Raw genomic sequence first — 25,237 nt, 5'->3', positions numbered from 1 at the left:
TCAATGCAATTGGTCTGTAGTCGTTCAGACTTGTGATAGTAGGTTTCTTGGGGAACGATTGTGGAGATTTTTAAGCAGGAGGGACCTTTGCATATTCTAGCGAATTATTAAATATTTTAGGGAATATGGGGGCTAGCTGACCGGCGCATGCCCTCAGGGTAGATGGGGATACTCCGTCAGGACCGGGTGCCTTCCTTGGATTGATCCTCTTGAACATCTCCTCCACCTTCTCATGGGCAATCTGCAGTGCTTGAGGTTGGCAATCAGAGTTGAGGGCAGTGGGGAGGAGTTGGTGTGGTTCACAGGGAGCTTCTTTGTCGAACCTGCAGTATAAGAGGTTCAGCTCGTTTGTTAGCCTCTGGTTCATGGCGGAGTGCTTTGGGGGTAACTTGTAGTTGGTGATGGCCTGCATACCTTTCCATACGGATACATGGTCCTTGGTTGAGAGATCTTTTGCCAGCTTGTCAGAGAACTGCTTTTTCACCCGCCTGATTCCTTCGTGAGGGAGTTCCTAGCGTGGTTGTATAGCGCGCTGTCTTCGCAGCTGTAGGCCTTCTCTGTGGCCCGGCAAAGTTTCCTCAGCTGGGCGTTGAACCATGGCTTGTTATTGCTGATGTGGTATGTCTTGGTAGGTACACACATGTCCTCGCAGAATCTGATGAAGTATGTTGTGGTGTCAGTCAGGTCATTCAGGTCGGATGCCGCGGCTACGAAGACCTCCCAGTCCGTGCACTCGAAGCAGGCCTGTAGCTTCAGCTTAGCCTCACTGGTCCATTTTTTGACAACTGGCTTGGCCACTTTCAGCTTCTGCGTGTATGTGGGGAGTAGATGGACAAGGCAGTGGTCGGATAGACCAAGAGCCGCGCGGGGGATTGACCAGAAGGCAGACTTGAATGTGGTGTAGTAATGATCCAAGGTGCGCCCTTCCCTGGTGGGGCACGTCACCTGTTGTTTGAACTTTGGTAGTTCCTTGCTTAGGTTGGTCCTGTTGAAGTCACCCAGCACGAGTAGCAGAGAGCCCGGGTGTTTTTGCTCTATGTCTGAAAGGCTGGCGGCCAGGTGATGCAGGGCTTCGTTTGCGCAGGCTTGCGCGGGGATGTACACTCCTACGAGGAAAATTGAGGTAAATTCCTGGGGGGAATAGAAGGGGTTACAGTTGATGCACAGCATCTCCAGGTGGGGGCTGCAAGATTTGCCTAGGATCGTGACATTGGTGCACCATCTGTCGTTGATGTAAAAGCAGATGCTGCCGCCCTTTGATTTACCCGAGAGTTCCTTGGATCGTTCTGCCCTGTAGAGTCCGAAGCCGGGCAGGGACACCGGGAAGTCCGCAGTGAGGTCATCCAGCCACGTCTCCGTGAAGCAAAGGACCGATGACCCAGCAACACCTGACCTTGCACTGCCCAGGAGAAAATAATAAGGTGACATTTTTACTTTTATGGATGTGTTACACACATTTCGGTAAAGTGACTTCTTAAAGGGGCACAGTTCAATGTTCGTTGCAAAATGTAACTGCTCATGGAAAAAAATATCATGATAAATCTGGCAGATTTCTGCTTTCTATATGACATCTATTGCATTTACACTGCCATAGAAGCAGACTAAGGAGGAGATGCATCAAACCTTGGAGAGAGATAAAGTGGAGAAGTTGTTTAAAAAGGAGGCAGTCAATTTAACGGCTATCGGGATCCCGAATGTCAGGATACCAACGCCGGAAACCCTGACACACGGTGAAATACCGGCAGTCAGAATCCCGACCGCCGGCTGGAATCCCCACTTGGGTAGTGGTCCACGCCACCACCCAAGGTGGAAAATAATAAGATTTTACACTTACCGGTAAATCTATTTCACGTAGTCCATAGAGGATGCTGGGACTCCGTAAGGACCATGGGGAATAGACGGGCTCCGCAGGAGGCATGGGCACTTTAAGAAAGACTTTGGACTCTGGGTGTGCACTGGCTCCTCCCTCTATGCCCCTCCTCCAGACCCCAGTTAGAGAAACTGTGCCCAGAGGAGATGGACAGTACGAGGAAAGGATTTTTGGGAATCCCAGGGCAAGATTCATACCAGCCACATCAATCACACCGTATAACTTGTGATAACTACCCAGTTAATAGTATGAACAAACAACATAGTCTCGGTCTAAACCGATGAAACTATAACATAACCCTTATGTAAGCAATAACTATATACAGGTCTTGCAGAAGAAGTCCGCACTTGGGACGGGCGCCCAGCATCCTCTACGGACTACGAGAAATAGATTTACCGGTAAGTGTAAAATCTTATTTTCTCTAACGTCCTAGAGGATGCTGGGACTCCGTAAGGACCATGGGGATTATACCAAAGCTCCCAAACGGGCGGGAGAGTGCGGATGACTCTGCAGCACCGCTTGAGCAAACAGGAGGTCCTCCTCAGCCAGGGTATCAAATTTATAGAACTTTGCAAAGGTGTTTGACCCCGACCAAGTAGCTGCTCGGCACAACTGTAATGCCGAGACCCCTCGGGCAGCCGCCCAAGACGAGCCCACCTTTCTAGTGGAATGGGCCTTAACCGATTTAGGCAATGGCAATCCTGCCGTAGAATGCGCCTGCTGAATCGTGTTACAGATCCAGCGAGCAATAGTCTGCTTTGAAGCAGGCGCGCCAACTTTGTTGGCTGCATACAGAGCAAACAGCGCTTCAGTTTTCCTAACCCTCGCTGTTCTGGCCACATAAATCTTCAAAGCCCTGACCACATCAAGGGACTCGGAATCCTCCAAGTCCCGTGTAGCCACAGGCACGACAATAGGTTGATTCATATGAAAAGAAGAGACTAGTCCTCAATTCTGCCCTATCCAAGTGGAAAACCAGATAGGAGCTTTTATGTGACAAAGCCGCTAATTCCGAAACACGCCTCGCAGAAGCCAAGGCCAACAACATGACCACTTTCCAAGTGAGATATTTCAACTCCACTGTTGTGAGTGGTTCAAACCAAGGTGACTTGAGGAAACTTAATACCACATTAAGATCCCACGGCGCCACCGGAGGTACAAAAGGAGGCTGAATATGCAGCACCCCCTTCACGAATGTCTGTACTTCAGGAAGAGAAGCCAATTCCTTTTGAAAGAAAATGGATAAGGCCGAAATTTGGACCTTTATGGACCCTAATTTTAGGCCCAAAGTCACTCCTGTTTGCAGGAAGTGAAGCAGACGACCCAAATGGAACTCCTCCGTAGGAGCAGTCCTGGCCTCACACCAAGAAACATATTTTCGCCATATACGGTGATAATGTTTCAATGTCATGTCCTTCCTAGCCTTGATCAGGGAAGGAATGACCTCCTCCGGAATAACTTTTTTCGCTAGGATCCGGCGTTCAACCACCATGCCGTCAAACGCAGCCGCGGTAAGTCTTGGAACAGACAGGGCCCCTGCTGCAGCAGGTCCTGTCTTAGAGGAAGAGGCCACGGATCTTCTGTGAGCAACTCTTGCAGATCCGGATACCAAGTCCTTCGTGGCCAATCTGGAACAATGAGGATTGTTCTTACTCTTCTTAGTCTTATTATTCTTAACACCTTGGGTATGAGAGGTAGAGGAGGGAACACATAGACCGATCTGAACACCCAAGGTGTCACTAGAGCGTCCACCGCTACCGCCTGAGGGTCTCTTGACCTGGCGCAATACCGCTTTAGCTTTTTGTTGAGACGGGACGCCATCATGTCTATCTGAGGCAGTCCCCACCGACCCACGATCTGTGCGAAGACTTCTTGATGAAGTCCCCACTCTCCCGGATGCAGGTCGTGCCTGCTGAGGAAGTCCGCTTCCCAGTTGTCCACCCCCGGGAGGAATACAGCTGATAGGGCGCTTACATGGCCATCCGCCCAGCGAAGAATCCTGGTCGCTTCTGCCATGGCCGCTCTGCTCCTTGTGCCGCCTTGGCGGTTTACATGAGCCACTGCTGTGACATTGTCTGACTGAATCAGAACCGGTTTGTCCCGAAGCAATGCCTCCGCCTGGCGTAGGGCGTTGTATATGGCCCTCAACTCCAGGACGTTGATGTGGAGACAAGTCTCTAGATTCGACCAGAGACCTTGGAAATTTCTTCCCAGTGTGACTGCTTCCCCAACCTCGGAGGCTTGCGTCTGTGGTCACCAGGATCCTGTCCTGAATTCAGAACCTGCGGCCTTCTAGGGGGTGAGCACTCTGCAGCCACCACTGGAGAGATACCCTGGCTCTGGGAGACAGGGTGATCCTCTGATGCATTTGTAAATGGGACCCGGACCATTTGTCCAGTAGATCCCATTGAAAGATCCTCGCATGGAACCTTCCGAAGGGGATGGCCTCGTACGATGACACCATCTTCCCCAGGACACGCGCGCAGTGATGCACTGAAACCTTTTTTAGCTTTAATAGGTTCCTGACCAGGGCTATGAACTCCTGAGCCTTTTCCATCGGAAGAAAAACCTTTTTCTGGTCTGTGTCTAGAATCAGACCCAGAAAGGTCAGGCGCGTTGTAGGGACTAGCTGGGACTTCGGTATATTGAGAATCCAGCCGTGCCCCTGCAACATCCTCACCGACAGCGACACGCTGTCCAGCAACTTCTCCCGAGATCTCGCCTTAATGAGGAGATCGTCCAAGTATGGGATAATTGTGACACCCTGCTTGCGCAGGAGCACCATCATTTCCGCCATTACCTTGGTGAAAATTCTCGGGGCTGTGGAAAGCCCAAACGGCAACGTCTGAAATTGGTAATGACAGTCCTGTACTGCAAATCTCAGGAACGCCTTTCTCAAGTACAAGTTCAGGGATTTTAGATTCAAAATGGGCCTGACCGAACCGTCCGGTTTCGGGACCACAAACAGGGTTGAGTAATACCCCTTTCCTTGCTGGAGAAGAGGAACTTTGACTATCATCTGTTGAAGATACAATTTTTGAATTGCAGTCAACACTAACTCCCTCTCTGATGGGGAAGCTGGCAGAGCCGATTTGAAAAACCGGCGAGCAGGCACGTCTTCGAATTCCAGCCTGTATCCCTGAGAAACAATCTCTATAGCCCAGGGATCCACCTGTGAGTGAACCCAGACCTGGCTGAAAAATCGAAGACGTGCCCCCACTTGAGCTGACTCCCCCCGGGAAGCCCCAGCGTCATGTGGTGGACTTTGCAGATGTAGGGGAGGACTTCTGCTCCTGGGAACTAGCTGCATGCAGCTTTTTTCCCTTGCCTTTTCCTCTGGCAAGGAAGGACGATCCCCGTACCTTCTTGCTTTTATTGGAACGAAAGGACTGCATTTGATAATGAGGTGCCTTTTTAGTATGCTGCGGGGGGACATAAGGTAAGAAATTCGATTTACCGGCCGTAGCAGTAGAGACAAGGTCCGAGAGGCCTTCTCCAAACAACTCCTCCCCCTTGTAAGGCAACGACTCCATATGCCGCTTTGAGTCGGCATCCCCGTCCACTGTCGGGTCCACAGGAGTCGCCTAGCAGAAATAAACATAGCATTTATTCTGGAGCGTAGTAAACAAATGTCTCTTTGAGCATCCCTCATATATAAAGCAGCATCTTTGATATGCTCTAGGGTCATTAGAATGGTATCCTTATCTAGGGTGTCATGTTCCGTAGATAAGGAATCTGTCCATGCTGCGACAGCACTACACACCCAGGCCGATGCCATAGCCGGTTTAACGATAGTACCGGAATGTGTGTAAATGTGCTTCATGGTAACCTCCTGCTTACGATCAGCAGGATCCTTGAGGGAAGCTGTATCCTGAGAAGGCAGTGCCACCTTCTTGGATAAGCTTGTCAGCGCCTTGTCTGCCTTCGGCGAAGATTCCCATCGTATCCTGTCCTTTTGTGGAAAAGGATACGCCATAAGAATTCTTTTGGGAACTTGTAGTCTCCTATCTGGAGAGTCCCAAGCCTTTTTGCACAAGTCGCTTAGTTCAAAAGAGGACGGAAAAGTGACCTCAGGCTTTTTCCCTTTATACATGTGTACCCTCGTGTCAGGGACAGGGGGTTCCTCAGTGATATGCAAAACCTCTTTAATGGCAATAATCATGTAACGAATACCTTTCGCCACCTTTGGCTGTAATTTTGCATCCTCATAGTCGACACTGGAGTCAGTATCTGTGTCGGTATCTGTGTCAATGATATGGGATATGGTGCGTTTTTGAGACCCCGAAGGTCCTGGTGCCACAGGGACAGGCATGGTCTGACTACCTGACTGATCCCTAGCTTCAGCCTTGTCTAATCGTTTATGCAGTAAATTTACATTTGCATTCAAGACATTCCACATATCCACCCAGTCCGGTGTCGGCGTTGCAGACAGCGACCTGACCATCATGCACTCCCCCTCCTCCTTAGGTGAGCCTTCCTCGTCAAACATGTCGACACACACGTACCGACACTTCACAAACACAGGGAATCTCTTTTCTGAAGGCAGGTTCCCCCTGAGGCCCCTTGGAGAGACAGAGAGAGAGTATGCCAGCACACACCCCAGCGCTATATAACCCTGGAGAAAAACACAGATTGTTTACCCAGTAGCGCTGCTTAATGTAAAAACGCCAATAATTTGCCCCCCCCCCCTCTACTTTAAAACCCCCTTTCACCGTGTGTCAAGCAGGGGAGAGTCCGGGGAGCTTCCTCTCAGCGGTGCTGTGGAGAGAAAATGGCGCTGGTGAGTGCTGAGGGAGAAGCCCCGCCCCCTCGGTGGCGGGCTTCTGTCCCGCTCAAACTTACTAAAAAATGGCGGGGGCTCTTTTATATACACGTACAGTGCCCACCTGTACATGTATATAGACTTTTGCCATAGGAGAGGTGTTTTATTGCTGCCCAGGGCGCCCCCCCTGCGCCCTGCACCCTTACAGTGACCGGAGTGTGTGAGGTGTATGGGAGCAATGACGCACAGCTGCGGTGCTGTGCGTTACCTCCGTGAAGCACCGAAGGCTTCTGCCGCCTGAGACGTCTTCTGTCTTCGTTTCTTCTGGCTCTGTGAGGAGAACGGCGGCGCGGCTCTGGGGTGAACGCCCAGGACGAACCTGTGTTCACTCCCTCTGGAGCTAATGGTGTCCAGTAGCCGAGGAAGCAGTGCCTATCATTTAAGTAGGTCTGCTCCTCTCTCCTCAGTCCCTCGATGCAGGGAGCCTGTTGCCAGCAGTGCTCCCTGAAAAAGAGAAAAAAATCCTAACAAAAATGCTTTCTAAGCAGGAAACTCAGGAGAACTCCCTGCAATGCACCCATTCTCCTCTGGGCACAGTCTAAAAACTGGGGTCTGGAAGAGGGGCATAGAGGGAGGAGCCAGTGCACACCCAGAGTCCAAAGTCTTTCTTAAAGTGCCCATGCCTCCTGCGGAGCCCGTCTATTCCTCATGGTCCTTACGGAGTCCCAGCATCCTCTAGGACGTTAGAGAAAACCCTTCGGCAACCGAAAGGTGCCACCGAGCCAAAATGCATGCCGAGCGCAGCGAGCCCGTGAGGGGACACCGATATCCCGGCGTCAGTCTCCTGACCAACGGGATCCCGACAGCCGGGATATCATACTGATCCCGTTTAAAGCAACCAATTAGCTAATTCAATTATCTAGTCCAATCTTTGAAATGACAGAGGCTGATTGGTTGCTTTGGGCAACTATCAGACTATCTCTCTCCAAAACTTGATATATCTCACCATACAATACACTTTCTAGATGAGAAGATTCTCACTGCACTGCTCGAAGATGTTAGTGTTAAAAGGAGAAATTTTCACACTCATACAAAGTGCTCTTGCATTATAGCTTAAACATCTCACTAATATTTGTGTGTGCAGACCCTTTGGGAACATGTGCCCCATAAAAGTACAATGCCTGTTATTTTAACTAGTTTATTTCTTTATCTATGTAAACTATAGCAAAACTATATGTGGCAATCTGGTTGTTTGGATCTAGACTTGTGGTCAAGATGGGCAGGGTTTTGGAAGCTGAGGGTAAAAACAACACAAGATAATATGATACAGTACGTCCTTTATTTCCTTTATGCCGTTAATGTCCTTTACTATCAAATCTAAACTTAGTTGGACCGTTAAACATGTTCGTTTTAAGAGACTTCTGTGCCAATTTTGGTAAAAAGGACCAGTGACACTGGAAAAACAGCTAGACTGAGTATTTCTTCCCACCGATATAAAAAAAAAAAATAAGAAAAAAAAGTTTTTCTATCTTCATACTCATAGAATAATTATTGGAAATGTGTAGTAATACAAGGAATAAACTAGTACTTTGTATGGCTTACATTTTAGAAATATATCGGATACCGAAGATTTTGCCCTAACTTCCAAAGTATCAATTTTGTAGAGCCCAGAAAAAAAAGGAACAAAATAAAGAAGAATTAAAGAGAATGCTTGGACCTGGTTCTGTCCCCGAGCTAAAAAGAAAAAATGGTTCACCTGTTAAGAGCAGACAATAGTCTAAATCCTGGCCGTTTCTCTTCACTCCAGGGAGCCTGCTGCCTTTAGAGACAGAAGTAAGGAAGGGGCGAGAAGGAAACAATGTTTGATATCAGTTAAAATCCCAGTAAAAATTGCGAACATTATGATGTCATGTTAGTGCTCTGGCAAAAGAAAAAGCACTAAAAAGAAGAGTTAATGGAAAGTGGAATTGGAATTAGAATTAACTGGAAAATCAGAATGGAACCAAAGGTTAATGGTGTATTCTTGCATTTCATGGAAAGATTTGGGGTAAGAAGAGCTGTTGGTGTGTCTTCCAATGCCTTGCATTGCAAGCTTTTCCAGTGCTTGAAAAGTAGGTGTGAGTTAAGCAAGTTTCACATTCAAATTAGCATCAGCCGAAGAATGAAAACCTATAATTAAAGATAGGAGTCCTAGGCAAAATAGTGATTAAAGTTCCAGTTAAGTGATCATTACCTTCAGAAAGCACTACACAATTAATAAGAGACAGAATTATCTAAGATTTGTGAAAGGGGAACCAATCATAAACATTTAAATGGAACACTGCATTCGGTCACAGGCGAGTAAGAGTTACTGGGTGTCAGCACTTGTATAGCAAGATGTGATTACTAGGTCTATGAGATAAAACCTGGGCAATTTCATCATTTGTTAACACTCTGCCCAATAAATATTTTTTTTCTAAACTAATAAGGTCAAGAGATAGCTTTGGGGGAAATGCTTTATCAAACACAGCTGTTAGCCACCACTATTTACTGGCAGGTGGGAAGTCGGCTGTCAACACCGCTGCGCTCGCCACGCTGCAGGCTACGTGGCTCGCCACAGGTACTATTCTCACTCTATGTGTATCGTGGACACCCACGAGTGGGAATAGCCTCTGTGCGCCGGGATTGCGGCTGACGCCATTGTCGGCTGTCAGGATTCCAGCGTCGGTATCCTGACCGCCAGGATCCCGACAGCCGGCAAACTGATTGCATCCCTGGGCAACAAACTATCAATTGCACAAGAAAATTAGCAGAAGCCTGTACACTCAGACATGTAGCGCTGTCCTTTAGAAGATGCTGCTGCCGTAGGCTTCCCTCTGTAATGAAATCAGGATTTTCTGTGTTTTGGGCTTTTTTTCCTTTCTGAAAAGTTATCTGCCAATGGAGCGGTTGCCAATGAGAACGAGTGACACCAGGGATCCAGAGCGTGGGACACAGAGACCAGCTGCACTTTTCACCTCTCTCACTGGAAATTATTTTATTGAGATCATTCACTTTCCAGGGACACTTTCTTTTACCAAACAGGGCCAGGTCAGAGTACAGATCACCTCCTGTTGTAACCCCTGAGCTTTACATACAGATGGCGTAGCCTTCCTGATGTGTAAAGCAGCATTATACAAGTATAATTACATGTCAAACTTGCTAATATGCAAAACAATTTCCAAAGGAAACTTAGGGGCTGAATTACTAAAAGCAAATTGTTGTTTTTTTTCAAAAAAAAAGAGAAAAAAAAGAAAGAAAAAAAAGAAAATTGGATATGTTGCCCATAGCAGCCAGTCAGATTTAAGCTATTATATATAGAATGTACCAGATTAAGGATAGCTATAATCTGATTGGTTGCTTTAGGTAACACGTCCACTTTTTAAGATTTTAGGGATTCTACCCTTTATTTTTATGCAGCACTCTTTAAAGGACATTTTGTACTACATATTGGCAACATGACATATCGTAATTCAGTATTCTCTCAGACATTCTGGGAGAGTAGGACAGTGTGTGGAACATTAATTTTAAATATTCCAGACCTAAAATGGTCCTTGGAAATCAGGGATTGTAAGCATCTGCATGAACCATCAACTGTTCACTGGCCTCTTTTTAAAGGACAATGTGGTAGACCAAAGTGTAGCCTGAAAGTGGGTTTGATAATACATATAGGATAGTCCCTAGGAGCAATAAAGACTACCGTACACTCCTACAGAGGAGAATTTTTTAAAAGTGTCAAAGAGCAGGAAAAAAATCTACAGAGAAAAAAAAAAGCCAAAGAAACAGAGAAAACCAATAGTATAAAAGTAACTTCTAGCTACTGAAGCTACATTATGCAATTATAACTCAGAATGACACAAGAAGCCTATGGCAATGGTTCACTAAATGCTGGCTTTTCTGTGATGATCTCAAGCAGCCTGAAACCTTCAGGAACTGCACCCACTGACCCGTTTCTCCTCCTCTGTAAATAAAAACCAAGCTGCCAAAAGCAAACCACAATCACCTCTCTGGTATACATCAGCGAATACAGTGCGCTTTTCCAAGTGGACTAAACGGTTTTGATTTACTATGAATAAAATTAGAACTCTGGCCAAAGTCAATGAATTTTGGACATAAAGTCTACACAGATGTCTAGATCAACACTTTAAATGCAACATATTCAACATCTGGATACAACAGACAACACAAATAAGGCCACGGAGTATACAAACAGGATGTCACGGCTATAACATGCCTTTTAATCATCGGCAAGAAAATAGAATTCAACTTTCCAAATTAGCAAGCAAAGAATAGGGAAGGGGTAGCAGTTAGTGCAAAGAAACTGGACAAAGACATGAGAAACAATGTATTGCGTCACACAAACACACATATAATAAAAATCCTGTGGGGGAGAAAAGAGGTTATTCAGCCTGGTAAAAGTGATCCAAGCTACTAGAAACAGTAAATCAGTTTTTATTAGCCTAATCTAATCATTTCTCTACTAGGCCACTAAAAGCTTTTGTTGATGTGAATGAGGCAAATGATAATTGGCAGTACTATATGTAGCCAAGTGGTAAAAGGATTCTACAGGTGGTGATGTAAAATTGGACAACTGAACTAACGCTAGTGCATTGCAAGTTGTTTCTGAAACAGATGTCCTGAAATTTAAGCTTTGGCAAATTTCACACTGTTTTTCTGTTGCTAACGTGTAAGCAGGACAGGTATCCAATTTCAGGTGCTGACGTAATATCTGCACCAGTCTAGGAGGTCTGTGTTTCAATTAATCACCGCTTTTAGGCACAATACTCCAAATACATTTCTTTAGTTCATGTCTCCTGCATTGCTAACACTGGTATCATTCATTTTCAGCATTCAATGCCCAAAAAGGCTAGCTAGAACTGCAGATTGCAGCAGGTACTTCTGCTGGGACCTGTAGTTTCAGGAATACTGCAATGCATGCAGTTTGTATTACATACATATTACATATTTCAAACGGATTCCCAAACTACATTTATGACAGACATTCTGAATTATGGAACTGAGTTTCTGATAAATAGCAAATACAACATTTGAAGACTTGTGCTTACCTTCTCCAGCTATTATCAGGTGGGGGGGAGAGATAAACAGGTCCATATGGAGAGCTGTCACAGTGATTCATAGTAAAGGAAAAGCAGATGGCCAGCAGAACACATTGCACAGGACAAGACACAGTAATGAGCACTACTTTCTATGGTTTGGTTGGCAATATGAACCAGGCCTCAGACACAGACCAGACTTCTCCTGGTGTACAACAATGACTCTCAGAGCTAGGAGACTGGAATAGGAACCCAGCACATTATTCATTGAGAGCTAATCTTCAATTACTCTCTGTAACTAAATCTGTGTTAAGCACCAGAGCTGAACAAAAGATAGAATTGTAGTAATTTAAGATGCACAAATGAGAAGTCTAGAATGATTTCCCCCATTTAAGCTGAATAATAAACATGTCACTTACATTCAACTCCTAAAAACGCATAACAAACAGCAGCGCAGGAAACATCTTCATCTGTAAAACCTGCAGCACGGACATCCTTAAATGCAACCAATAATTACACAGAGATTCCCACTGCTGGACATCTAGTGCCATGCGGGTTAATTAAAAATATTATAACCTAGTAATATTAGAGCCAGAGAAGTGGGAAAGACCTTGTGTGGTACTTTTATTGCTCCCAGCCGTCAGGGCTAGGGTTGAACCTGACTTGCTAGCAGAAAACCATCATGACAGGCTTCCGGCAGAACACACAAACACCCTGACCAGGTGGAATAGTGGCTAAATTAGCAGCAAGGAAATATTTACTGTTCAACAATGATCTACTATCTAATGCCCCCTACTTTCCATTAAAAAGCTTTTGCCTATTATATTGACCATGAATAATTTTAATTGGTCCTGGACCACCAACCCAGGGCACCCCCTGCAAGTGTCCCGAGGCACCCCAGGGAGCCACGGCACACAGTTTGGGAACCTCTGGGCTAGGGGAATTTTTTTTTTTTTTTTTAGATGTTGCAAAAATTACGGAAGACTTGTAGACTGATTAAGTATTCTCTGTAAATATAGCTCAGGAATAGGTAGTACTAAATAAATAATGGCTAATAAATAAGCAATAAATAAGGAAGCAAACAAGTCATATTGCTGTTGCATGACTCCTGAATTATCACCCTCTAAGGCACATTTACAATAGTGCTAGACAGCTGCATGCTCCTCTCCTCCAATCGCATGAAACTGTAGGTCAAGATAGCAGCGTCTGACAGGTGGAGCTGGGTTGACCAGTATCCTTATGATAGGCTGACAGTATCTAGATCGACACCATCTAGTAGAGTATGATTGGGTATAGGCACCTGTAGCGAGCATAATGGTAGCCCAGTGAGCAACCTTGTCTGGAACGTGGCAAACATAGCGAGCCCACGAGGGTACACATATCCATTGATTGATTGATGAACCATATGATGAAACATGCAAAATAACACCCAAAAACACAAACCTTATGTCGACCATTGTCATGTCAACCTTTTGTACCCGTTGAACTTACCAACTGTCTACCTTTACCTGCGATGATTTTTGACCCCGACCTAATGCATGTCGACTATGTTGGGTCGACCTAATGACTGTCTACCTAAACATTGTAAATCTTCTATACCATACCCGGGTTAACCAGGGGGAGGGGAGGTGCTTCTTGGTGTATGACAGTTCCTACTTGTTCAACCACAGTGTACATAAACTACTTTGTTGGGTTGACCTTATTTTTCACAATCCGGAGGTGTATGAAATCTATATTGTAAAGGAACACATTCAGTTGCATTGAATTAACCATAAGCATTGTTTTTAACCATAAGCATTGAATTAACCATTGTAAAAAAACAAAACAAAAACCTTCATATAAAAGTGACAGTCCTAATTAGAGATGAGCGGGTTCGGTTTTACTCTAACCTTTTTATTGGCTCACGGACGTCACATGTTTTGGTTAGCCAATAAGAAAAATCCAGAAAAAAAGAACTTGCGATAATTCTGGTGTTAAGAACCGAGTACATCCGAACATGCTCATCTCTAGTCCTAATGTAACCTCACTCATGATTAATGTAAGAAATAAATGAAGATAACGGAGATTTGAGGAGAATGAAAGGAAAGGAGCAGGTAAGCAGACTGAAATGATATAGCCACACTACTCTTTACAGAAACACGCTTTTAGTTCTTCAGAGATAATGAAACAGACTAAAGTTAAAAAAAAAAACCTGTCTAAAAATACTGTAGTTACCTTTTTAAATTGACTCACAAAGAAAGCAAGCGCATGGACAGTAATGTGAAGCAGGCCATATACCATTCATACCAATCCAATTCTAATATACTTCTATATTCTTGACCTGCTATTGTTTTACAATGTGTATACATCCAGCAAGAAAGGGGTTACTGGTGAAGAACCAACACACACATTGTAAAACAGACAGGAAGGAAGAGTTTACTAAAGTCTGAGTGCATTCCCACTAAGGACTGCAGCTATGATGCATGGATTAAGCTCTAGTTGTACAAACAAGGAGTGTCTTTGGCAATCCATATTTCATCTTTCAGAGAGAGAAAAAAAAAAAAAACCACTCCCACTCATTGCTATGTCAACACTGGCTGCAGATTGTGTTTTGTCTCAAAGAACATTTCAAGAACTAGTGCTCTGCAAGGCTATACACAGCGGGGCTGACATTTCCAGCTCGGCTGAAACACTTTCTTCTGGTCGGGTAAAAATACAGTAGTTTCTCATGCCACTTTCTGGACAGACTTTAATATGTACAGTATGTGACTGTAACCTTCATGTATAAATGAAAAATCTCAGGGTCATCTAACCAACAAGTTTTACAAGTATGCTTTAGAAAAAAAAAAAAAAAAATGAAAACAATATCTTACTTTCCCTAGAGCAAGGAAGTTCCCCAGTACCTGTCCCTTAAGAGTGCAGTCGTACCTGCTCAACATGCAGCATACCAAAAGGCTGCCGACACACAACAAAGCCTTTCGCTAACAGGCTCTGAAAATGATTTAAGCCCTAAAAATGCACACAATGCATCACAGTGCTTCCACACTTACTGGTGTGACCGTCTCCGTCTCATAAGAAAGGAAGAAGGTTACTGAGAGACAGTACAATGCACAGTTTTGGCATGGGCAATTTCAAGGGCTAAAAACCAAGTGTCATTTACACAACCTGCTTTCTGGTCTATCAGGCAGGTGCTTAAGTTGCAAAGTTTCCTTTTTAGAATGTACTTCAACACACATTTATTACACAGGAAAGTACACTTATGGAAAGACCATTTACAGAGAATGCATCGCAAAACAAAAATATTCAGTGAGCGAAAACATCTTGTTAATGAGAAAGGTCAGAGGACAATGGCCTTGCCACAAAGAATTCAGGATTTTCTCTGGGAAAAAGGGGGTTCCTAAAGAGTACCAAAAAGGAAGGAAATAAAGTGGCCACTGTGTATATACGGTATATATCTACATATACATAAAATGTATACACTGTCCTCCTCTTTCATCCTCACTCTTAGCCACCCCCCAACAAAATCTCTTTTGCCTCCTTTGTCTAATTCTCTTTCTCCCTCTGATACCCTTCCCTCCTTTCAAACCCCTGTTTTCTCTCTGCCCCCCCCCCCCCCCCCTTGTGTCTATTACCCCACTTGAACTCCTGCCCCTCTGTGTCAGCCCTTCTGCTGGTCACTGCTCTGCCATCTCTCCATATGATATTTGATGAGAGCTAGTACTGTGATATGAGAGAAGCTGTCTGTTGAGACCTGCTGATAGTATAGGGCAGAAGCTCTCAAACTCGGTCCTCGTGGGCACACACAGTACATGTTTTGCAGGTCTCCTCACAGAATCGCAAGTGAAATAATTAGCTCCACCTGTGGACCTTTTAAAATGTGTCAGTGAGTAATTAATACACCTGTGCACCTGCTAGGTTACCTGCAAAACATGCACTGTGTGGGCCCCCGAGGACCGAGTTTGAGAACCACTGGTATAGGGGGTCATCGCCCAAAGAAACATGCTGCGAGACTGAGGGACAGGAGCCCTGGTCAGAGCTGTAGCTATTGGGCCTGCTTCTGCGTCACATGCAGCTCTGCAAACAATGGCAAATAGCAAGATTTAGAGAACTGCACATGCGCAGTAACAATTGTACATTTTTTTGCGTGTCTCTGGACAAGCTTGGTCAGATCTGTCTATCACATGGGTGTTTCTGGGCAGCCACATTGTGCTCGCATTGAAGGGATTTATCATGTTGGAGTGTCCTGGGAGCAGTGTGGGCATGCAAGTAAAATTCCATGCTATTGTGAGACGTACATACAGTTGTTTCTGGCTTTTTGCATTATTCAGACTTTTAGGAAAAATTAAGATACCAATCATATATAAATCAGGAAGCCAGGATAGTCAGATAAATGCCCTAGATAACAGTATGTAACTTGTGCAAGCTGCTCTCTAAATTAAAGAAAAAGTGATGCAAGACTTTTTGAACACCACCAGGGCCGTGTATGCCCCGGCAAAGTAAAGGACTTGACACCTTCACAGGGTGAGTTACTGTCGCAGTCCTGTCAATTTGAACCAGCCTGAACTTTCCCCTCTGAACTCTCACCTCAACAAGGCATTTCTGCCAACAGAGCTGCCACTCACTGAATGTTTTTTTTTTTCCTTAGTAGTGTAAATTCTAGTCACTTACTGTACAGTAGATCAGATTTTTCCCCACTCCGGTGTTTTTTTGTTTTTAGTGAAAAACTGAACCTCTTGACCATGCCTTAATGACTTTAAGAATCTAGTTGCTACCAAATGATCAGCCGATTAGATATTGCATTAAAAAGCAGGTATATAAGTGAAGCCAATAAAATAGCCATTGTGAGCTGGAATACTCAGGGCCGTGGTCAAATCTGGGAGGCATAGTCACACCCCTCCCCCTAAAAATGTTAAACATACTACTGTATGTGCGGCTACACAGGGGGTGCCACAAACATGTGTTTACCTCAGCAGCACTGCAACTGAGCTTGGCCACTATCGACACACACAAGTACAGCCAGGACGGGTACAGTAGAACTTTCCATCTCAGCAGCAGGGGCTGGCGGTGTTGCAAGCTGCCGATGTCATTGCCTTGTGTATCGCACAGTGCTGTCTCTGCCAGCTTCTTCCACTTTCTCCAAAAGTGGGGTGACATCAAAGAAGTGGCGCTGCATACTGCTCAGCAGAGCTGCAAAAGGGGGACAATGTCCCCCTGAGCAATTTACTTGAGCCCCACTGGGTCCCTCTAAAAAGCCTGGGAGTGTAATACCCACACCCCCTCTCAGCACTGCTGTGTGGGGTGTGGATAATAGGTTCGACCAAAACTTAGGTCGACAGTCATTAGATCAACCACTATTGGTTGACAGTGACTAGGTTGACACCTGAAACAGGTCGACACGATCATAAGGCTGACATGAACAAGATCGACATGGAAAAAGGTCGACATGAATTTTTTAGTTTTTTTTTTTTTTAATTGGTGTTTTCTTTGTAAATTGACCGGGAACTCCAATTAGTGCACAGTGTCCCCTCGTATGGCTCGCTTCGCTTGCAATGCTTCGGGCAAGGTGCCTCACTCCACTATCGCTGCACTCGGCACAGGTTACTATTCCCAATCGTAGTCCACGTGGATCGTAAAGTATGAAAAAGTTCGATAAAAAAAAAAGTCAAAAACACATTTCGACCTTTTTTCCACGTCACCCAATAGTGGTCGATCTAAAGACCGGATACCCCTGTGTGTACACGTGCACTCAAATTCTGCAGAGCATTTCTGGCCTCTAATATGAATAAAAGACGCAAGGCAGCAGCGAGACGCTCACAGGACTTAAAACAATAGCATACATTTATTAATCAAGATTTTTTATTATACTGCCAATTTTCACTTCAAATTTTTTTAATTGTGCCCAAAGCTTATATTATGTCTTAATAAAACACATTTGTGCTATTCTTTAAACCTTGTAAGTACCTCCCTGTTACTGAAATGACTACATTTACTTATAAAAAATATAATCTAAAGTAGATTAACATAGTAGTGAAGACTTCCGGGTACGGCGCCGATGCGTGCAGCAGCAGCAGTGTGAGCTCCGTGTGCCGCCCCAGCCCGCGCTAGCCCTCAAGCTGCACATAGCGACACAACCCGCTCCCGGACCCCTCACTTGCTTGTGAGAATACCTCTGGCACCTGATGGAACGCTTCCTGGCCGCCCCAGAAGCGGCTAAACCCCTTAAACAACGTTCTGCAAAAACGAAAGGGGATTCCAAGATGGCCGCCGGACAGCAGACACAGCCGCAGCAGCAGCCAGTACACACAGAACGCGAGTTACATTCCTCATCTGACTCCTCTGTGAACACAGTTCTCTCTGCACATGCTGTCCCCTCAACACTGACGTCTAATAAGACCACAGAACAGACTGAGGGCCCCATTACATACTCTGACATGGTAAAGGCAATTCAGGACTCCATTAACCCTATCATGGAATCTCATGCTGCAAAAGTCACGCAGGCAGTACATGACATCAAATCACAGTTTAAACAGCTTTCCAAACGGGTGCAAGCTAATGAACAGCGCCTTGGGGAGACTTTTCATGATGTCGCTGATTTAAAGGAACAGTATGCCTTTCTTCAGAAATCCCATTACCAGCTTCTTAATAAGGTCGACGATCTCGAGAACAGATCACGTCGATATAACCTAAGAGTGGTTGGGCTGCCTGAGGCACTTAAAGGGCCAGCACTCTTTTCCTTCATACAAGACACGCTGCCTGATCTGCTTGACATTCAAGATTCCTGCGCAGGTATGATTGTGGAGAGGGCCCATCGTATTGGTCCGGCAAGGTCTACACAGGATTCCCGACCCCGGGCCGTTATATTCCGTTGTTTGAATTACATCCATAAAGACACTATCTGGTCTGCATCTCGACGTAAGCGGAATTTACAATGGAACGACGTGAGGATTTTTATCTTCCAAGATTATTCGGCAGAGGTGGCCAGGGCACGGCGTGAATTCACCCCACTTTGTTCCCGCCTAGTCAAAGCAAATAGAAAATTTGCTCTCATATACCCGGCCCGATTGCGTCTGTTCAAAGGATCTTCATTTACAGACTTCTCCACCGTGGCTGATGCGGAAGCATATATGTTAGAGGAGGAGAACGGCCGTTCTTCACTACACCCGCCTTCAACGGACTCGACTTCTGATTGCTAACCACGGTTGCAAAATTCCTTAGCGTGGTTCTATCCACCTTTAATGGCGATTACTTTATTGCTCCGATAAACCTGTTTATGTTATAACCGTTACTCACTAGAGGTTCTTGAAATTGATTGTGGGAGGAGGCGCCTCTCTTACCGATTTAATTGCTAGGTCGGGTGCCATTTCACCGTTTAACCCCATTCTGAATGGGATGCTCACTTTAAGGCGCCTTACAACCTAAAATTTTCCATATGTTGTTTTTAGTTATGTTTTGTTTATGCCATATATAAGCTATGCTTATTGTCTCACAGTACCAGGGCTGGGGCAAGCCTGGAGCTCTTATCTGGTTCTCCATTTGGCGAACTATAGGTTTATTTAAATTATTTTTGTGCCCGAAGTGCACTTTTGATGTTAACCTCTTGATCCACTTTTTCTGGATCCTCTGTTTTACTTTCCCCCACCTCTTTCACCCATTGTTCTCTCCTCTATGTGTCTTGTCCTGTTGCTTCTCAATGTCCAAGCTAGCAATGTATTTAGTAGATATGACAGTATTGGTTTCACTTATTGCCATGAATCATACCTCTTTTCAACAGTATTATGACCAGTTTAAAAATTGGCACATATAATGTAGGTGGTTTCCACTCCCCCATAAAGAGGAAGAAAATCCTACTTTACTTGTCTAAACTGCATGTAGATGTTGCATTTCTTCAGGAGTCTCATCTCCTTCCCCCTGAGATTGACAAACTCAACTGCCTGGGCTGGAGAGTCTTGGCGTCCGCCCCATTTACTACCAAGGCCCGTGGGGTTCTCATTTTGATTAGACGCTCAATCCAAGTAGACCTTCATTCCTCCCAATCTGATCCCGGAGGCAGATTCCTCATTGTAGACGTCACTCTAGAGGACTCACGTTTTCTCTTGTGTAATGTATACGCCCCCAATATTGATCCCCAACCCTTCTTTCTGTCCATTGCCGCTAAACTGCACCCACACTCACATAAACAGGTGGTACTAGCAGGTGACTTTAACTCCACTGTATCCAACGCTCTTGATAGAAATACCAAATCCAGATCTACCCGGTATACCCCCAAATATGGTTTACCATATTTAATGTCACAGCTGCATCTGGTGGATGTGTGGCGGGCCTGTCATCCAGTTGACCGTGAATACACATGTTTATCGGCTGCTCATGGTACACTGTCGAGAATCAATTATTTGCTCATCTCGACTTCTATGTTCACCAGGGTGCAGACCTCTGAAATAGAACCGGTGTCCTTATCGGACCATGCGGTCTGCTGGATGACTCTTGCCACCTTCCCCAATAGAGGTCCTGTCAGACAGTGGCGCTTTCCATCCAACTTGACCAATTCCATTCAATTTAGAAACATGCTGGAGGCATCATGGGCTGACTTTAAACATTGTAATGTAACCGCAGAGAATGAATCACCGCTCCTGTTCTGGCAAACGTCTAAGTCAGTACTAAGAGGCTCTATTATCTCCTTCACCTCCAAACATAAGAAAGACACACAAGCTCTGTATCTTGATGCTCAATCAAAACTCACTGACGCCTACCAAGCATTCACTCAGTCCCCCACCCCAAGCTCCAGAAAACTCTACTATGAACAAAAATCCCTTTTTGACAAACTCTTATCTCAAACCGAATCTAAATTAACGTTTATGTCCCAATGTAGATTCCATAAATTTGGCAATCGATCTAGTCGTTTGCTTTCAAATCTCTTGAAAGGTCAACATCCCCCAACACTTATACATGCTTTAACCAAGGCAGACGGCACGGTGGTACATGATTGTGGCCAGGTGTCTGAGGTTCTGCAATCTTTTTATTCCTCATTATACTCTGAACCCTCGGTTGATCACCAACAACAACACTCTTTCTGGTCTTCCCTTACGCTGCCCTCTCTGCCCACTACCTCATCCCAACCCCTACTGAACCCCATTACTGAGGAGGAGGTGCTCCATGCGATTCAAGGTTTGAAACCAAACAAAACCCCTGGACCGGATGGTCTAACCAATGAATACTATAAAATATTGGCCCCTCAACTGGTCAAACCCCTTTGTGAACTATTCAACTTGTTGCTGTCTGGAACACCCCCTCCCCTATACTTCAATGCCGCGATCCTGAAAATTCTCCATAAACCAGGGAGAAACCCCCTGCTTCCCAGTTCATATAGACCTATATCCTTATTGAATACGGATTACAAGATATATACCAAGATCTTGGCAGACCGGGTAAAGCTTCTCTTGCCCTCTCTGATACAGGAGGACCAGACGGGATTTATCTGGGGGCGCCACTCCACGGTAAATGTGCGTAAGATACTGACTGTCATGCAGTGGTTAGAGACTTCGGGAGACCAGAACCCCTATGCCCTTCTCTCCCTTGATGCTGAGAAGGCTTTTGACCTAGTTACATGGGACCACCTTTTTGACACCATGCACAGGTTTGGGTTCCCAGAGGCCTTCATCCATGCAGTACGCCTTCTCTACCACGACTCTTCCTCTCAAATCCTCTCTAACAATTATATGTCCTCTCCCATCCCCCTCCATAGAGGGACCAGACAAGGATGCCCCCTTTCACCCCTTCTATTCGCTATAGCGATAGAACCTCTGGCCACTGCACTGCGCATGTCCCTAAAATATACGGGTATTGTCGTTGGGTCGACTGAAGTGAAACTCCGTCTATTTGCCGATGACATGCTTTTATTTATCTCTAAACCCCAATCCTCCATCCCTGCTATAAAGTGCATTATAGACCATTTTAGCTCCTTCTCGGGATTTCGTGTGAACTATGACAAGTCACGCCTCCTCCCTCTAGGCTCTGGTCATTCTGCAAACCTTCTATCCCCTACACTGACACAATTCACAATTTGCCGCTCTCCACTTAAATACCTAGGCATCATGATTCCCCATAGTCTAGACGCCCTATACTCTGCTAACTTCCACCAGATATACTCCTCGGCGGAGAAAATACTGAACGGATGGATAGATTTACCTCTGTCATTGTCTGGTAGGGTAGTGGTTATTAAAAGCTTAGTTTTTCCCAAATTATCCTATCTCCTCCAGATGCTTCCCCTGCAACTCTCCAAGTCAGATATCCAACGATTTGACTCCCTGTTTACAAGATTCATCTGGGCAAAAAAGAAATCTAGAGTATCACGCCAAGTTATGCGACTGCCGAGACAGGAGGGTGGTTTTGGGATGCCGGACATCTCTGCTTTCTCAAATGCAGCCATGTACCGCCACATGGTAGATTGGTTCTCTGGTGGCTCCGTATATACCCTCCCCAACATAGAGGAACACCTCTTCCACCCTTTCTCCCCAGCTGCTCTCCTTCATGCACCTACCTCACTGATCCCTTCACATATAAAATCCAACATACTCTTTCAAGACACTTATAAAGCCTGGAAATCTATCAACAAGCGATTACACAGAAACTCCTCTAACTCCCCATACACCACCTTTTGGGGCAACCCACAGTTTCCCCCTGGTTTGGACGGCTGTGCTTATCTGACGTGGAAAGAGAAGGGCATCTCGTGCATCCGAGATATCTTTGACCCTGGGGGCAGGATCCACTCTTTCTCTGCATTATCAGATAGATATGGTCTACCCAACTCCCAATTTTACATGTACCTCCAATCCCGTCATTTTGCACAGTCGTTACCACCTGGTATGGCCCTTGATACGGCCATAGACCCTCTTACCCCCCTTCTGCGTCTAAATCTGACCATAGGATATAGGCTGCGTAATTTATATTCCATCCTCATAGACTCAGGGAAAACACCCTTGCAAAGTGTTCTCCATTCACGCTGGAAGCGGGACATACCTGATTTCCTGGATATGTCGGTACTTATGTCTACACTGTCCCCCACATTTAAATATTTCAAGTCTGCAGCTTTGCAAGAGACTCACCTCAAATTCTTAAATAGAGCCTACATCTCCCCGAAACAGCATTCCTATTTCACCCTGGCCTCTACGGGTCGATGCTTTAAATGTGGGATGGCTGAGGCCACCTACTATCATAATTTCTGGGACTGCAGGAAAATAAGAAATTTCTGGAACAAGCTGATAAACCATATTAATGATATTTTTTCAATTCGAATTAACAAGCTCCCTACTGCATGTCTATTCTACTGCTTTTCAGATTGGGATTTAGGACCACACAAACAGAAGATTATACCTGCCCTGACCGTTATCCTTACTATCGCTAAAAAATTAATTCTCACCCATTGGTTCACAGACAATCTCCGACTATTGCAGAAATGAGAGCCTCCCTACTAAATAACATATTCTATGAGCGACAGGCCCTAGTACCGGACATAGAGTCAGGGGCCCCTAGATTCTATGGGAAATGGGAAACTGTTATTCAAAGCTTTGATAACGCCACGCAACTCAGAATTCAGAAAATCTTTGAACCCACTACTTGGTATTTATATAGACAGCTTGTTTAATACCCTTAACTTTGCTAAGGTAGAAACGTGTTGAACCGGTAAATACTATCTACTTCTCGCTGCCGACTGGACACATATCCAACCTATCAGTCTTATGGTATAAATATTTCTTTAGAGAATAATGAAGATGCATATTGTCCTGTTTTATGTCTTGTCCACCCCCCCCCCCTCTTCCCTTTCCCCCCCCCCCCCTCCTCTCTCTTTCTTCTCTTTTACCTTTCCTCTATAATTTGTACAATTTCAAATTTTTACTTACCCAATCTTCTTTACAAAATAGAAAATTGTTTGAAGAAGGGCTATTCTCTCTTTGTTTTATGCTTTCTTTCTCCTTGTCTGTAATGGGTCCCAGATGCTAAGGGGCTAACTGGTCAGATACTGAGATTTATTACATGTCTCTACTCTCGTTGGATTCCTTCGTGCTTATTGAATACCAAATTTTACATTTCACTGAGCAGGATGGTAATCCTAACCAATAGGAGAGAAAGATATCCCATGGATACCACCTATTACCAATCTCTTATATGTACTATATGTAACTCTGCATGTATATTACTCATACCGAGATATTATTGTATGAACCTGACCTACCTCGCCTTTCAATATTTGTACCTTTCCACTGTGATTCCAGACTTGGGAGTTTGTATATCTATTTCTAACCTTCTTCAATAAACATTGTTTTGAAAAAAAAAAACATAGTAGTGAAATGTGGTACCTACGTTTAGGCAAATTTTCCTCCAATAGGCTGCATTGGCGGAGATGGTTACTAAATTGATATATTATAATCCTAGACTAGCTGATGTGCTGGGTTTCAACCAGGCAAAGATTTGCTGAGCGGTACATTTTACTCCTTTTCACCCCCTTGGGAGTCGAATTTCAAAAAATCTCTGCTTAGAAATCACCCAGCAGATCACATGTTCCTGGTCACCCAGCAGGTGCACATTGAGAGTTCGCCAACTATCACATTTTCCAGAGTACAATGGTGATGCACTGTAAATGGTAGGCGAACGTTTTGCCACATAACGCCGAAATGAAGAAGCCAATTACAATATTTTTCTGCCAATCTACAGACTATGGTGGAGATGTACTAAGCAGTGAAAAAAGTGGAGAAGTGAGCCAGTGGAGAAGTTGCCCATGGGAACCAATAAGCTGCTCTGCATAATTGTATAGTATGCAAATTATAAATGTTACTTCAATGCTGATTGGTTGCCATGGGCAGCTACTCCACTGGCTCACTTCTCCACTCTTTTCACTGCTTAGTACATCTTCCCCTAAAACAGAGGTTCCCAAACTGTGTGCCGTGGCTCCCTGGGGTGCCTCGGGACACTTGCAGGGGTGCCCTGGGTTGGTGGTCCAGGACCAATTCAAATTATTCATGGTCAATATAATAGGCAAAACCAGAGCTGGTGGCTGCCAGTAATAAACTATGTGGACAAACAGCAGCAAATCTTGTCCCTCACCACACAACTGACCCTAAGGAAGACATATAAACGTGATCTACTTAATGTAATATTTCTTTCTAAATTTCTCAATAAGAAATTTTTAGCCATGGGGTGCCATGAAAAAATTCTGATATTCTAGGGCGCCATGATTCAAAAAAGTTTGGAAACCACTGCCCTAAGACCTTTAATTTGGTTTATGACGTGCCCTGCTCAGACAACGGCATCATAGAAATATGTCATTCATGAAAAGTTGTCCTTCTGCTATTAATATATAGATACATTGCTTTATGGTAGTTTAACTGCTGTTCAGATGTTGACTGTGAAACGGATTTCAATTCTGACATTATATAAAAATGATAGATTTCCAGTAGGTAATGCAAATTAGATTTAGCTGTGCAACTTGGGTTGGCCTATGGGTTAACAATGTAGGATAAAGATGCATCCTGCGCACATTTCACATACCATTTCCTGCTAGCC

General features: G+C 44.8%; 1 protein-coding gene across 4 annotated transcripts in view; it reads right to left on the bottom strand.

Moving 5' to 3' along the window:
• CRTC3 (CREB regulated transcription coactivator 3) overlaps positions 1-25,237 on the bottom strand; it is a 390,875-nt gene that overhangs the window by 146,758 nt on the left and 218,880 nt on the right. For 3 of the 4 annotated variants that reach the window (XM_063925925.1, XM_063925922.1, XM_063925921.1), the window contains 2 exons: positions 11,717-11,778; positions 8,389-8,451 (listed from right to left, as the gene is read on the bottom strand). In XM_063925925.1, coding sequence (XP_063781995.1) covers positions 8,389-8,451; positions 11,717-11,778 — 125 coding nt within the window. The remainder of the gene's footprint in view (positions 1-8,388; positions 8,452-11,716; positions 11,779-25,237) is intronic. The other variant, XM_063925923.1, reaches the window with a different exon arrangement.

The sequence above is a fragment of the Pseudophryne corroboree genome, chromosome 6, assembly GCF_028390025.1.
Source record: "Pseudophryne corroboree isolate aPseCor3 chromosome 6, aPseCor3.hap2, whole genome shotgun sequence".
NCBI classification, from domain to species: domain Eukaryota; kingdom Metazoa; phylum Chordata; class Amphibia; order Anura; family Myobatrachidae; genus Pseudophryne; species Pseudophryne corroboree.
Note: the sequence above shows the minus strand (reverse complement) of the source record. Positions and strands in the feature narration are given on the sequence as shown.